Source organism: Acomys minous (assembly GCF_964271855.1).
Source record: "Acomys minous genome assembly, chromosome: 2".
Lineage (NCBI taxonomy): Eukaryota > Metazoa > Chordata > Mammalia > Rodentia > Muridae > Acomys > Acomys minous.
Genome location: NC_140484.1, coordinates 139,543,051 through 139,558,730, shown reverse-complemented (window position 1 = coordinate 139,558,730; position 15,680 = coordinate 139,543,051). Strand labels below are relative to the sequence as shown.

The 15,680-nt window shown below is 47.9% G+C and overlaps 1 protein-coding gene across 6 annotated transcripts in view; it reads left to right on the top strand.

Annotated features, from left to right (window-relative positions):
- Nucleotides 1–15,680, top strand: part of SCUBE2 (signal peptide, CUB domain and EGF like domain containing 2) — a 73,057-nt gene that overhangs the window by 35,376 nt on the left and 22,001 nt on the right. For 4 of the 6 annotated variants that reach the window (XM_084772514.1, XM_084772516.1, XM_084772515.1 and 1 more), the window contains exons 10-16: nt 18–134; nt 1,744–1,866; nt 2,294–2,410; nt 2,623–2,706; nt 4,426–4,530; nt 8,397–8,552; nt 8,956–9,162. In XM_084772514.1, coding sequence (XP_084628640.1) covers nt 18–134; nt 1,744–1,866; nt 2,294–2,410; nt 2,623–2,706; nt 4,426–4,530; nt 8,397–8,552; nt 8,956–9,162 — 909 coding nt within the window. The remainder of the gene's footprint in view (nt 1–17; nt 135–1,743; nt 1,867–2,293; nt 2,411–2,622; nt 2,707–4,425; nt 4,531–8,396; nt 8,553–8,955; nt 9,163–15,680) is intronic. The other 2 variants (XM_084772518.1, XM_084772517.1) reach the window with 1 other exon arrangement.

Genomic DNA, 15,680 nt, shown 5'->3' with positions numbered 1-15,680 from the left:
CTCGTTGATAATTACAGATGTGGATGAATGCTCTTTGGAAAGGACCTGTGACCACAGCTGCATCAACTACCCTGGCACATTTATTTGTACCTGCAATAGAGGGTACACACTCTATAGCTTCACCCACTGTGGAGGTGAGTGAGCTGGCCCTCTACAGTGAGGCCAAATCTGGGAGCAGGGCCACCCTTGAGGGTTATCTTCGTATTCTGGGGCAAAAGGAACAATCTTGGACCGTAACAACAAGAAAAGCATCCATCAAAGGGAATGTGCTTATTTTACCCTGTTAGCACATCAGGCATGCCACATCAGCTGTGGATCCATCAGTCACTTGACTTGTGCTTATATTTGGAGGATGGAAGAGTCTTGCAGGTGCTGAGACAATATCCCACTGGCCTTCCCAGCAGAAGGTAATGCTGCTGTCTTCAGAAAGACTTGGCAGGACATCCAGCAAACTCGTAATTCGGCTCTGTCTGGGCATTGGCTGCAAAGCCTTGGTTCAAGCTCTACAGTTAGGGCTTGGATCCAGAAGGGAATGTTGACTCTGTCTCTTCATTCTGTGCCTGTTTAACAGTATAGGCTCATGTCTCATCCCCTTATGGTCAAGTAGGCTGTGGTATATATGAATCAGATTGTATGCTAACTGACTCTCAGTCTACTTTCCTGGCATCATCTGTCATTGAGATCTAGACCCCAGAACAATGTGTCTAAGGTCTCCATGGTGATTCTAAGTATCTGTGGGATTTGGGGACCACTGGTTGGAACACTTCCTGCCAATCCTCATGCCCTTTGTTTGAGAAGAACAGATAATGTTGCTTTGCTATAGATGACAGTGTCTCCTTCTTTCTCTCTCTCCACACGTTATTGGCACAACTAAAAACATGTCTTCTGCCGGGCGTGGTGGCACACGCCTTTAATCCTAGCACTTGGGAGGCAGAGGCAGGTGGATCCCTGTGAGTTCGAGGCCAGCCTGGTCTACAAAGTGAGTCTAGGACAGCCAAGGCTACACAAAGAAACCCTGTCTCAAAAAAACCAAAACAAAAAACAAAAAACAAAAAACATGTCTTCCATCCTACCCCATCTACCATGAGACCCCAGTGAGATACCCCTTGAACACAGATGTCAACCTGGTTGGGAGCTACCTTCCAGTTTGGATTCAGTCCCAAGTTGATGGGGATGAGGAGATGCTCATGGCTTTTCGTCTCTCTCAACTGAGGAAACAGTTCAAGTAGGGAATCTTGACTCTGTCTCTCTCCCTTGGTCTCTCTCCACCAGACCAGAGGATGGTGGAGTTTCAAGTTCAAAGCCCATCCGAGGTCTGAGTCTGGACATCTGAAAGTGCTGTGCACCCTTCTGAGTGTATCTATTAATGGTTAAAACCTCCCAACCAGCTGGGTGTGGTGGTGCATGCCTCTAATCCCAGCATTTGGGAGGCAGAGGCAGATGGATCACTGTGAGTTCAAGACCAGCCTGGTATACAAAGGGAGTCCAGGACAGCCAGGGCTGTTACACAGTGAAACCCTGTCTCAACTCCCCCCAACCCCTGATGGAAAAAAAACCCAAAAACCTCCCAACTAAGGTTCATGCCAGTGGGGATTGTGCCGTGTTCAGCCAGCGGGTATCAAGTACGCGTCCTTGAAAATGACTGTCTGTCAACCATGTGACTCGTCTACTGCTTCCTCCTTAAGGGAGAGGTAGTCAGCCCTTGATGTACTGTTATGACAGGGGGCCATTTTTGTTCCACAGACACCAATGAGTGCAGCGTCAACAATGGAGGCTGCCAGCAAGTTTGCGTCAACACAGTGGGTGGCTATGAGTGCCAGTGTCATCCAGGGTACAAGCTCCATTGGAATAAAAAAGACTGTGTGGGTAAGAGGATCCCATGTGGGCCACAGGCTCACCCCAAGTCCAGAGGCTGGAGTCTCTGTGTGCTCACATATCCCACTGGGCTCACAATGCGCCTTTCCCACCAAGTGTTCTCTCCCCTGAAGCCGCAGCAGCTCGTCTTTAACAAGTCCAAAAACAGGAGATACTTTGCAGGCTCCTTGACGTTTAGCTCTGTGCTTCTGCTCAGATTGGAGTGTTCCTTCTGTCTTGTGGTTGCTTCTCTGCACGAACAGCAGACAAGTGCCTCCCTGTCCTCCCTGGGAGCAAGGCTTGTGTCAGTCAGCTAGGCTGGGCCGGGGAGGGAGGTCAGCTCTGCCTTCTTTTCTTGGGGCCTTTGGTGCACTCTACTCTCATCACACTTGGGTGCGTGGTTCTCTTCCCTTAAGCACCTGTGTTTTGTCCTGTCTAGAAGTGAAGGGCTTCCCGCCCACTAGCGCGACACCCCATGTATCCCTGCACTGTGGTAAGAGTGGTGGAGGAGACAGGTGCTTCCTCAGATGTCACTCTGGCATTCACCTCTCTTCAGGTGAGTGGCATAATAACTCCCTGGGAAGGTTCTCATGGCGGGGCCGGCAGGTCTCAGATGAGCTCAGAGGGGTTTCTGGCGTTGAGAGCCCCATGTCCAGGGTTTTTTTCCCAGTGGCTGAGGCAGAGTGGGGTGGGGGTGACTTTAGCAGCTATCAGGATAGCCTGTCATCTTGCTTACGCGTTTTGACAATTCCACATTCTGTCTGTCAGGACTGCAAGAGGCCTACTCTGTCACCTGCGGCTCTTCCTCTCTCAGAAGCAGACAGCAAAAATCAAATGACTCTGCTTTTGAGGGTAATTACTGAACTGCGTTCTCACAGGGGCTCGTTGCGTTCTTTCAGGGGGTGCTGTTCGTGGGGGTGGGTTTGTTGGCTTTCTTTTCTTACCTGGATGCCGTGAACAGTTTGTAACCCAGGTTAGCCTGGAATGTAATATAGTTCAGGATGACCTTGAATTTATGACAGTCCTCCTGCCTCAGCTGCCCAGGTGTTGAGATTACAGGAGTGAGTTTACCACACTTGATGGCATCAATTTTATTATTATCCTTACTAAACAAAGAAACCGAGGCTCAGAGGGTAGAAGAACTTACTCAAAGTGACTCAGATAAGAAATATAGAAGCAGACTGGAGAGATGCTTCTGACTGCTTTTCCAAAGGTCATGAGTTCAATTTCCAGCAACCACATGGTGGCTCCCAACCATCCATAATGAAACCTGGTGCCCTCTTCTGGCATTCAGACAGAATACTGTATACATAATAAATAATAAGCATATCTTCAAAAAATTTAAGGGGCTAAAGAGATGGCTCAGAGGTTAAGAGCACTGGCTGTTCTTCCAAAGGTCCTGAGTTCAATTCCAAGCGCCCACATGGTGGCTCACAACCATCTATAATGGGGATCTGCTGCCCTCTTATGGCCTGAAGGTGTACATGCAGGCAGAGCATTGTATACATAATAAATAAATAAATAAATAAATAAATAAATAAATAAATAAATCTTTAAAAGAAAAGTAAAAAGCCAGTGGTGGTGACACATGCCTTTAATCCCAATACTCAGAAGGCAGAGGCAGGTGGAATGCTGTGAGTTTGAGGCCAGCCTGGTCTACAAAGCAAGTCTAGGACAGCCAAGAATACACAGAGAAACCCTGTCTCAAACCCCCCCCACCCGCAAAAAAAAAAAAAAAAAAAAATAGAAGCTGGGATTTGAACTCACACAATCTGAGTCCAGAGTCTTAAACACTGTTCTTTGCTGCCCTTTCTGATGGATGTTAGGACCAAGACAGAGGAGACAGCATGGTCTGGCTCGCCAAATCCCTCAGCGCTAAGTCCTTGGTCATCTGGTGTGTTCTAAGCATTGGCAAACAAATATCCAACAGTCCTTACTGTGTAACAGGCAACCAGATATATATATATATATATCTATATACTTTTTCTAATATCTCATTTAACCCTTACAGTATTCTGGTAATCAAGGTGCTTAACTATGTGCATTTAACAGATGAGGAAGCTGAGATGAGGAAGGTTAAGGAATGTACTGACGTTTTCACAAATCAGGGGGCTTTCAATTAGAGGCATGGGCTCCAGCCCAACATAGTTAGGAACGATTTTGGGAGAACAGAATTCTGTTCCAGAAGTGGTAGTAACATCTGGACCGGCAGCCTACTCAGCCCTTGGAAGCCACACATAGGAAAGACTTCCCTCAACAGTCTTATCCAGATTTGAGCTTTAGGAGGGCACAAAAATGACTTCATCTTTGGAGACTGTTTGGGGCCCTTTCTCTGTTACATTTGAGCATTGGATTCATCTCTCCCTTGAGGTGTGGATCAGGGGCTCCATGTGAACCTGTGCAAGGTAATGGGTACTTCCTGATCCAAACCTTTATTGGATCATCTCAAGCATTAAGAGGGTCTCGTTGGCTACAGCCTATGGTGAGACCCAGCCGGTAGGAACTTGCCAGCATCTGGGAGTGTTCTCTTCCTTTGCCCATGAAGGTAATTTCTCTCATTTCTTTCTGAAGATGTCGTCATCGTCAGGACAAGTGTAACCTTTAAGCTAAATGAAGGCAAGTGTAGTTTGCAAAAGGCCAAGCTGTCTCCTGAGGTCCTGCGACCAGCACTACCAGGTATGACATCAGACGGCTGGTGCAGGGAGCTTGCCTACATGGTAGGTAAAGGACCTGTGGCCAGCTGAGCTGGAGATGGCTGTCCAGCTGAGACAAGCACGTGTCAGACGGCACTGAGGTGCTCAGAATCTGCAGGGACTTTCTTCTGTAGAGGAGGCAGAGCCTGCCCTAACTCCTGTGCAGTTCTGGGCTTATACCCAGGGAGGTCCTTTGTGAGGTCATTGTTGAAACCTTGGAGTTCACATGAGTCAATGGCGCTTCAGATGTGTCAGCCACTTCTGCCTGCTGCGTTGGATTAAAGTTCTTAGTCTTAGAGTTTGGTTGAAGCATACACTATGAAAAAAGGGGGTTGACTCAGAAATGAGAGCATCGATGAATAAAGATAGAATATCCAGCATTCTTGCCCTCTGGTGTTTGGAAACTGTGATCCCATTGGCTGTAGCAGAACAAACGCCACGCAAGAATAACTGCGCTTAGCAAAACAAGCAAGTCTAATGCGCTCCTTTCTTTCCTAGCTTTCCGTTCCACCATAACCTCAGAGAATACTTCTGGGTCTTAAAACAAATTGAGACATAGATTAGGAAGTTTTTGCCCCCTTGGTCTACCCTCAAACAAATTCACCTAAAGCACATCCTAGCTACTTTGACTACTGCAGAATAATCAAGATGCATTTGGGTCCTTCCGTTGATGGAGCATGCGCACCCACTCAACTATGTGTTTTCAAAGAATGTTAATGACACAAGAAGTATTTTGGTATCTGGCTGAGATAGTAGCTGGGCGTGGTGGAGCACACCTTTAGCCCCAGCGCTCGGGAGGCAGAGGCAGGTGGATCTCTGTGAGTTCAAGGCCAGCCTGGTCTATAAAGTGAGTCCAGGACAGAGAAACCCTGTCTCCAAAACCAAAACCAAACAAACAAAAAAAGAGATAGAAAGGGGAACAGTAGAATTCTACATGCCTAACTAATCAAAATTGTATGAACAAAAGTAAAGTTGAAGGGAAAAGCTCCAGAGAGTTGGCTGTGTCACTAGGAGGCATTTGTCTGGGTGAGAGAATGCTGGGTCATTTTCTTCCGTATTTTTCCTATTTTGTTTTTATATTCACACTTTTCTGTAGCTTTTACTAAACTTGTTCTTTTAAAATCATATATATTCATAGTTCATTCTGATTACTAACACCTCTCCACCCTCTTTTACCTCCCTCTCATCCCTATATCTTTCCCACATCTGTGTCTTTTTGTTTTGCTTTGTGACCAACTGAGTTTACCCATTTGTATGCCCATGGGTTTGGAGCTAACCACTGGGCACATCAGTGGGTACACAGCTGAAGAGAATGGCTGTTCCTCCTTCAGACTCAGGACACAGTTCAGTCGGGAGGGATAGGGCCCCATGAGCCCCTCTGAGATGCATGGTTGACTGTTGGCAGGCCCATTGCTGGTAGCTTCAGCTGCTGTGAGATCATGATTGCATTGGCTGTGTTGTGGCCAGAAGAAAGTATTTCACTGCCCCCTCTCCCTGCCTTCTGCCTCTTCCACACTGTCTATCCATTCATCCACGATGCTCCCTGGGCCTTCATGGGAGTGATGTAATGTCCTGTTTAGGGCTGAGTCATTTTTTTTTTGTACTTTTAAATTAGGAAAGTATTTTTAATTTTAATTTTTGTATTATTATTTTGGTTTTTCAAGACAAGGTTTGTCTGTGTAGCCTTGGCTGTCTTGAACTCTTTTTGTAGACCAGGCTGGCCTCAAACTCACAGTCATCCGCCTGCCTCTGCCTCCCTGAGTGCTGGGATTACAGATGTGTGTTACTGGGTTTTGTTTTTTGTTTGTTTGATTTAATTTTATGTTATGGGTGTTTTGACTTCATGTGTATCTGTGTCTTGTGCCCAAGGAGGCTGGAAGAGAGTGTCTGATCTCTTGGAGCTGGAATTACAAACAGTCCTGAGCCACCCTGTGGGTGTGCGAGCCAAACCTAGGTCTTCTAGAAGAATGGCCAGTGCTCTTAACCGCTGACTGAGCCATCTCTCTCTAGCCCCAGTGTCACTTACTTTTAAAGATTTGTTTTTATTTTCAACTATGTGTACATGTGTGGGCATGTATGTGGTATGTGCATGTTAAGTATGGTGCCTACAGAGCCCAGAGGTGTCAGCTTTCTTTGGAGCTGGAGTTACAGAAGTTGTTAGCCACCCAGCGTGGGTGCTGAGAACCAAAGTCTGGGCCCTCTGCAGGAGCAGCACAGGCTCTTAACCACCTAGCCGTCCTCAGCCCAGGGAAGTATTACTTATAGATGGATTTGCTCGGGGTTTTCCTTAGTGGATCCTAACAGTGTTGAAGTAAGATGCTAACATCAGGGGCGCAGAGAGGAGGGTGTGCAGGAAGTCTGTACTTTTCATCAACTTTTCTGTAAATCTAAATGTATTTCAAAATACTAAGTTTTTCCAGCACTTGAGGGCCTCAGGGTAGAGACTGATGTGAATTCAAGGTGGGCTCTGAGTACATAGTGAATTCCAGGCCAGCCTGGACCACAGAGTGAACTTTGTATAAAAACAAAATAAAGTGATAAAGATAGTTTTAGGGCCGATGAGCTGGCTCAGCAGGTAAAGGTGACTGCTGCCAAGCCTGACAGCCTGGGTTCGATTCCCAGGTCCTGTGTGTGTGTGTGTGTGTGTGTGTGTGTGTGTGTGTGTGTGTGTGTCTATGTGTGTGTGTGTGTGTGTGAGAGAGAGAGAGAGAACTAACTTCTGCGAGTTGTCATCTGATTTCCACATACACCCTGTACCTGTGGCACAGTAGAGTATGGGAAAATTGAAAGGAAAACAAGTTCAAATTTAACATCCACTCGAGCTTTGAGATTAGCTCTTTAAAAAGTATAAAATAGGACTGAAAAGGCGGCTCAGATTAAGTGCACTGGCTGCTCTTCTAGAGGGCCCAGGCGCAGTTCCTAGCACTCATTTTGGGCAACTCCCAGCTGCCTGTATCTCTCTAGCTCAAGGGCATCTGACATCCTCTTTTGTCCTCCCAGGCACTTGCACATATGTGGCATATACATACACACCTGCACATATGTGGCATACATACACACCCATAAACAAAAAGTAAAAACAAATTTTTAAAAACTATGAAACGTATGTTTGGGGAAGGGAAATATAGGTAGAAAATAAATTTGTCTCTTCCTCTGGCCTTGATGGTTTGTTGCTTTGTCATTAATGACTATGGCCCAGATAACTTTTAGTTCAGTAAAATGTTTTAAAAGGACATGCAAATAGATTTTATGGACACGTGGTCCTGCTTTGTAGTTTGGTTCAGTTCAGTTTTGTCTATCAAGAGTCAACAAATTCACCGTAAGTGCTGGACAAGAGGGGACACCACGAAAAGTCAAGAGTAGGGGCATGCAATGCCTGTCTTACAGCATTCCACTGTGCCCTCGATGGTCTCATGGTGCTGTTTGGTTTATTGGATCTTTGTGCAATTTACTGTTTGTGGCTGGCTAAAAGGAGATGTCACCGCTGATGTCCGTTCAGTCGCTCCCTGTGGGATGGAGTTGCACCGAGGTCAGCTGGGTGACAGCCACGGTTGGTTTCCTTTCGCTCTGGTTGAAGCTTCAGCATCTACTCGGACTGTCCCAGTCCTGTGGTGGCCGCTGGGAGAGGTTCAGCCTCAACCGTGAGAAGAAAGTTCAAGAGCTAGGCTGTAAAGTTACATCGGAACGAAAATGTCCTGGCTGCAGGCTAGGCGCTGGCAGGGCTAGGCTCGCACAGTGAATCGCGCAGTCCCTAGAGGATTGTAATGAAATGTTTACTGAGCTCTCGCGAATGCTCAGCTCGCGGCTCTGCCAGGACCTGGCTTCCGATCCTTTCGTTTCTTCATACAGAGAAGCACAGCTCAGTGAAAGAGAGTTTCCACTACACAAACCTTACATGCAGCTCTGTCAAGCAAGTCCCGGGAGCCCCTGGCCGACCGAGCGCCCCTAAGGAAATGTTTATCACGGTTGAGTTTGAACAGGAAGCTTACAAAAAGGAGGTGACAGGTTGGTCTGAGAGCCATCTGTGGTGCCAGGCTTCTCACACCTTGTTCCCTCTCTCTTCGCCTTGCATTTCCCATCATTCCTGGGGGTGCGGGGTGGTGGGGGGAGGGGAAGGGCCAGAGACTAGCGTAAGCACTCAAGTATCTCCTGTTTGATTTTCACCCCACAAATTACACTAAATTGGCTTAGAACCTGATGGATTTTTTTGGGGTTTTTTTCCCCTCCTCAACTTCATAAAACCCAAAGTTACCATTTGGGTCCCACAAATTTATCTTTGAATTTAACGCTGCCCAGGCTGCTAGGTTCCTGGCTCCAGGGAACTTGGGGTGTTGGTGGGTCACCAGACATCCTCTCTGCAGCTTGAGGGCCCCTCCCCATGCTGTGCCCCCCCCCCTTGTTTCTGCAGCTTCCTGCAATCTGAGCTGCATGTTAAAGCGGACAGAGAAGCGGCTGCGCAAGGCCATCCGAGCACTCAGGAGGGCTGCGCACAGGGAGCAGTTCCACCTGCAGCTCTCAGGCATGGACCTCAACGTGGCTAAAAAGTCCCCTGGAGTGTCGGGACGGCAGGAGGAGACCTGCGGAGTAGGCCAGGGCCGTGAAGAAAGCCAGTGTGGTGAGTATGGCCCAAGATGTGATTGCTGACAGAGCGGCCTGGAGTGCCAGACGCATACGCAAGGGAGCCAGTGACAGGCCTGAGGCAGCCTTCCTTCTCTGTGCTCACTCCAAGGAACACTGTGGATGCGTTTTCTTCATCTGTAGCTGCTGAGGTGTGACTTACCTGTCCTTCTCATGCCTGGCATGTTTGCTGGCCTGTGGTAGGCAGTGCTCATGAGACAGAAGGACAGAAAAACAAATGCAGGCTTAGCAACGCTGCCTGGCTAGGGCAGGATGCAAGGCACCCCTGAGCCTTTACACGTGCTGTTGTCACGGTTTCTGTAGTTACCACTTTTGGGCTCCCCCCCCATCCCCACCCCCACCCCCCCACCCCCACCCCCCCGCCGTGGTGACGAATGAATTCATTCCTGCCCTTAGTTTCGTGCAAAGGCAAAGCTAGAGGCTGCGTAGACGCCTTGAAGACACCTGAGCTTTAGGCCCAGGTGCCATGCAGAGTCAGTTCCTTGCTGTGTTCTTGGTGTGTGTGTGTGTGTGTGTGTGTGTGTGTGTGTGTGTGTGTGTTTCAGAGCAAATAATCGGTATGAAATCCAGGAAGAGGCTCTGGGATGGTCAGACGTAAGATCTGCTCTGGGCAGTTACAAGAGACACTGTGTGAAAAAGCCTCACAGAGGGAAGTTGGGGGTCTCTCTTTGGTGATAAGTGCGATCGCTTTGGTTCTTATCTTTTAGGGATGTAACATTGTCCTAGCTCCTTTGATCTAGCGATAATCATAACCCAGCAGGGACCAGCGTCTCCTGCAGGCAACAGAATGAACGCAGAGGTCTATGTACCGTTGTCTAAAGTCTCACTGGTGGGAGATACCTCAGGTCAGGAAAGCATTACTGTGGGAAACACAAGGATCTGAATTTGATCTGTGGCACTCACATAAAAAGCCAGGCTTGGGAGTGCATACTGGTGATCCCAGTGCTGGTGAGGCAGAGACGGAGGAGCCCTGAAGCTCGCTGGACAGCCAGCCTTGCCTAATTGAAGAGCCCCGGGCCCTAGTGAGTGACCTGTCTCAAAGAAAAGTCTGCATGTTATCTGAGGACCAACAGTCTAGGCTGTCTTCTGACCTTCACATGAGTACATACACATGTGCACGCATGCACATGTACATCCTACACATACTCTGTGCATGGCCCCAAGTAATAATAATAACGATGATGGAAGCAGTAGTAGTAGTAGTAATAGTAGTAATTTTTTTTTAAAGATTGAATTTTGGGGGAGGGAGTTTCAAGATAGGGTTTCTCTGTGTAGTTATAGCTGTTCTAGACTCGCTTTGTAGACCAGGCTGGCCTTGAACTCACAGTGATCTGTTTTCCTTTGCATCCTGAGTGCTGAGATTAAAGGCCTGTGCCACCACCGCCAGGCGCTTAAAGATTGAATTTATAGTTGAATTGCAAAGCCTGTTTTCACTCTGATGTATGGTGAAGTTCAGTAACTGAAGGGTCAGCCGACACTTGGACCCGAGTGGTGGAGCTTGAGAGAAGGGGTAGAGAGTCAGTGTTTCTGCATGGGCAACGGCTGAAGTCAGCTTTGTTCTGGAGAACTTTCAGCAAGAGCCACCACTCCAGTCTGCTGCGTTGCCAACGCTTCGAGTACATTGAGTGGAATTACCCACAAGGGGCCAGTTCCCAGATAGTCTTGACTCTTATTCCAGCTGATTTTCTTAAAAAGAAAAGAGGGCAATAAACCCAGCTGGCTGGCCTCTCGTTTGGAGTCCTCTGTGCTCCAGTCTCCATATCAAGCTAGTGACAAGAGCTGGCTCTTGCTGCTCTGTGCTCTAGGGTGGATGGAAGGAACTCTTGGGCAGGCAGCAGGCAGCAGGCAGCAGGCAGGCAGGCAGCAGGCAGCAGGCAGCAGGCAGCAGGCAGGCAGGCAGCAGGCAGCAGGCAGCAGGCAGGCAGGCAGCAGGCAGCAGGCAACAGGCAGGCAGGCAGGCAGCAGGTAGACAGGCAGACAGGCAAGCAGCAGGCAGCAGGCAGGCAGGCAGGCATCAGGCAGGCAGGCAGGCAAGCAGCAGGCAGCAGGCAGGCAGGCAGGCAGCAGGTAGACAGGCAGACAGGCAAGCAGCAGGCAGACAGGCAGGCAGGCAGGCAGCAGGCAGCAGGCAGGCAGGCAGCAGGCAGGCAGGCAGGCAGGCAGGTAGGCAGCAGGCAGGCAGGCAGGCAGGCAGACAGGCAGGCAGGCAGCAGGCAGGCAGGCAGACAGGCAGGTAGGCAGCAGGCAGCAGGCAGGCAGGAGGCAGCAGGCAGGCAGGAGGCAGCAGGCAGCAGGCAGGCAGGCAGCAGGTAGACAGGCAGACAGGCAAGCAGCAGGCAGCAGGCAGGCAGGCAGCAGGCAGCAGGCAGCAGGCAGGCAGGAGGCAGCAGGCAAGCAGCAGGCAGACAGGCAGGCAGGCAGGCAGCAGGCAGGCAGCAGGCAGCAGGCAGGCAGGCAGGCAGGCAGGCAGGCAGCAGGCAGGCAGGCAGGTAGGCAGCAGGCAGCAGGCAGGCAGGCAGACAGGCAGGTAGGCAGCAGGCAGGCAGGCAGACAGGCAGGTAGGCAGCAGGCAGCAGGCAGGCAGGAGGCAGCAGGCAGGCAGGAGGCAGCAGGCAGGCAGGCCAGCAGGCCCTCTTTCTGGTCTTTGGGAGCTAAATTGCAGCCCCTCCCTTTCTAGGCCTGTTGGGGTAAGGGCTTGTGGGTTCATCAAGGAGACTCTGGATAGTCAACAATTCAGGAAAAGTAGTGTCAAGGCCTGTGGGCCTTCAGGGATCTTGTTAGCAGTTCTACCATGATGTGCTTTGGGGGAGCAAAGGCTCAAGAAGAGAAGCAGGCCTCACTAACTCAGGCCTCTTGGCCACAAGCCAAGGGGGAGAATCCAATATAGTTAAGTTATTATGTCATGTGAATGTGTCTCTGACATCTTAAAGACGCAGTATGTTTTCCTGTAATCTAGATGAATCCGGTACCCAGCATGGGACCAATGTTGAAAACTTCCCTACGGGAAGAACACAGCACAGGGATTGTTAGTGCCGGAGGATGTGGGTACCAAGGGTCAGGTATACTAATTAGAAAGGACTTGGGAGGCTGTGGGAAGGCTCAGCAGGTAAAGGCACGTGGAGCCGAGTCCGTGACCTGAAGTCAATCCCTGGGATCCACACGGTTGAAGGAGAGGGCCCTTGAAAGTTGTCCAGGCATACTGATATTTCTGAAACCTAGTTGGCATACAATGGAGACAAGGCTAGGATGGTCCTTGGTTGTGTTCCTGTTATGGAGGTTGGGCACTTTTACAAAGAAAGGGGTTTATTTTGGCTTATGATTCTGTGTATCAGTTGTAAAAGGGCCACACCTCATGATGGCCTTTTTTTAGTCATAGTCTCAAGGAGACTTGTGGCCTCAGATGGCAGATGAGGGTACGCATGGCTTTTGGTCCCCCACCTCCCTTTCTTCTTCTTTCCTGGTTTGCTCTGTTTATGTCTTGCTGTGTGGTCCTGGCTCCTCAAACTCGTGGATTTAACTGATCCTCCACCTCAGCCTCCTGAGGAGCTGACATTATTCTCCCTATTTGTTTTTGTTTTTTGCTTTTTTTTCAAGACAGGGTTTCTCTTTGTAGCCTAGGCTTTTCTGCACTTCGCCCTACTGTAGACCAGGCTGGCCCCACAGCGATTTTCCTGTTTCTCCCTCCCAAGTGCTGGGATTAAAGGCGTGCGCCACCACGCCCAGTGCTCTCCCTATTCTTACTAAGCCATCAGTGGTCAGTCACATGGGCCCATCCTCATGAATTTATATAGTTCTAATAATTTCTCCCCAAAGCCCCCCACCTCTAAAGACCTTAGTTGGAATTCTCAATCCTTTTTAATATTTACTACTTAGTGAAGATTAAATTTCAACACATGTATCATTCAAACCATAGCAGAGCCCCAAGAAGTGTTTCGAATGACCTGAAGGGAGAATGGAAGCCATTATGTGTATCTTTTTAATTATAATGTGGTACATACTTCAAATGGTACAGAAATGTCCAACGGTGAGCATTCTCCCCAATCCTGCTTCCCAACACTGTTAAAATTTGCTGGTTTTATATGCTTTCATGCATATAAGATGTTATTTATTCATCAATAAATATTTATTAAGCTCCTACTGTGTACTAGGTACCATTGTAGATGCTGAGACTCCGGCCATAAAGGAGACTAAAAGAAGGCCCTACTGTGTGCCCTACCATTGTAGATGGTAAGACTCCAGCAGTGAAGAAGACTAGCAAAAAGCTCCTAGTGTGTGTCATTGTAGATGGTGAGACTCCAGCAGTGAAGGAGACTAGTAAAAAGCTCCTACTGTGTGTCATAGTAGATGGTGAGACTCCAGCAGTGAAGGAGACTAGTAAAAAGCTCCTACTGTGTGTCATAGTAGATGGCAAGATTCCAGCAGTGAAGGAGACTACTGTGTGTCAGGTACTATTGTAGATGCTGAAAATCCAGTGAAGAAGACAGACTAGCAAAAGTCTCAGCTCTCTTAAAGTTTATAGTGTTAGGAAAAAGAAGCAGGTGGCTACTCCATAAACAAGGACACAGAGTATGTATCAAATGACAACAAGGGTATGGAAAACAAGTCACCTGGGGAGTGAGATAAGAAGAGCCCAGGCAAGGTGAGGAGGCGGGAGGGGTCATATCCCTATGATCCAGATGTGGTCAGAGAAGGCTCCATTGCAAAGCATGATGGTATAGGCACACAAAGGAAAGAGAAAGTGAATGTGGGGGTGCTTGGAGAAAGAGTGTTTCAGGCAAAGGAATAGCAAGTAAAACCAGGGGCTGGAGAGATGGCTCAGAGGTCAAGGACACTGACTGCTCCTCCAGAGGTCCTGAGTTCAATTCCCAGCAACCACATGGTGGCTCACAACCATCTATAATGTGATCTGATGCCTTCTGGCCTACAGGTGTATGTGCAGGCAGCGCACTGTATACATAATAATAAATAAATCTTGAAAAAAAAAAAAAAGAAAGCCCGATTTAAAAAAAAAAAAAAAGAAGGAAAACCAAACCAAAAATCAAAAGACAAAACAAAACAAAACCCTCAAAAACCAAAGCAAAAGACAAAAGACAAAACCAAACCAAACCAAATGAGAAAACACAGGATGAAGAGGGCTGGGGGTTTGGAGGGAATGACCTCAGGGCAGTAGGAGGCGAGAAACCAGTGTGTTTCCTAAGCATGATTCCAACCCAGGGACTCACACTCTCCACTCCCGGGCTGTAACTAAGCCATCAGTATCCGTCAGCCAGCCCCTATGAGTACACAGTGACGTGATGCCTAACTTTCCTTTTATAAGCAGAGCTAAGGCGGATAGCCTTCTTCGTGTACACACCAATATTATGGGAGGCTAGATTTCTGGAAATGTAACTGCCAAATCAAGAACATGCATATGCAAACTGGTAGACGCTGCCAACTTACCCTCCTGAGTCCCCACTCAGTGCATGCTGCCTCCAGCACTGCATGAGAGTGTCCAATGCCCCCCCAGCCTCACTTACATGGAATATTTATCATTGATTCTTTAAATTTTTTGCAAACTCAATAAGCAAAAAATATAACAAGATCACTAACTTTTTTGATCAGTAAGAACACACAAATACACTGTCTTAAATTATTTGTATTTCTTTTAAGAACATGTATAGGTTTTGCCTACTTACATTAAATTGTCTTCTCAGTATCATTTAAAAAAAAAAAGTCAGGCATGGTGGTGCACACTTTTAATTGCTACAGGCTGATTTCTGTGAGTTGAGCCCAGCCTGGTCTACACAGCTAGTTCCAGTACAGCCAGGGCTGTGTAGTGAGACCCTATCTTGAAACAAAACAACTAATAAAAAATAAAACAAAATTTAGGTCTGACAAGAGGGTTCTGTGGGTAAAGGTGCCACTAACCCTGATGGCCTGAATTCAGTCTCCAACTTCCATGTGGTAGGACAGAACCAATTCCCCCAAGTTGTCCTCTGTCCCCCACTCATGCTATGCCATGCATATGCACACACACTTATATAAAATAATTTTTTTAAAAAATTTAAATAAAATCTAAAGTCCCAGTTACACCAAAAAAGGACTCACTTCTGATCAAGTTGAATAACTTCCTTATTGCTACTTGTACATAGTAAAGTTTATGAATTTGGCATTTAGGGACAGCCTGTTCTTCAAGTAACCTTTGTACCATCTGTGAGTGGTTTTAGCAAGATGTCAGAAAAGAAAAGCAATTCTGGGGCTGGGGACATGGCTCAGTCGATAAAGTGCTCGCTGTGCAAGCACGAGGATCTGAGTCTGCATCCCCAGCACTCACATAAGAAGCCAGGCACGGCGGTGTGTGCCTGTAACCCTGCGTGGGGAAACAGAGCCGGGAAGGCCGCTGGAGCTCACAGCCAGCTTATCAATTGACAAGCTCCAGCTCTAAGTGGGAAATCCTTTCTCAAAAAATAATTGACAATTGACAATTGACAAAGACATCCAACATATATGACCTCT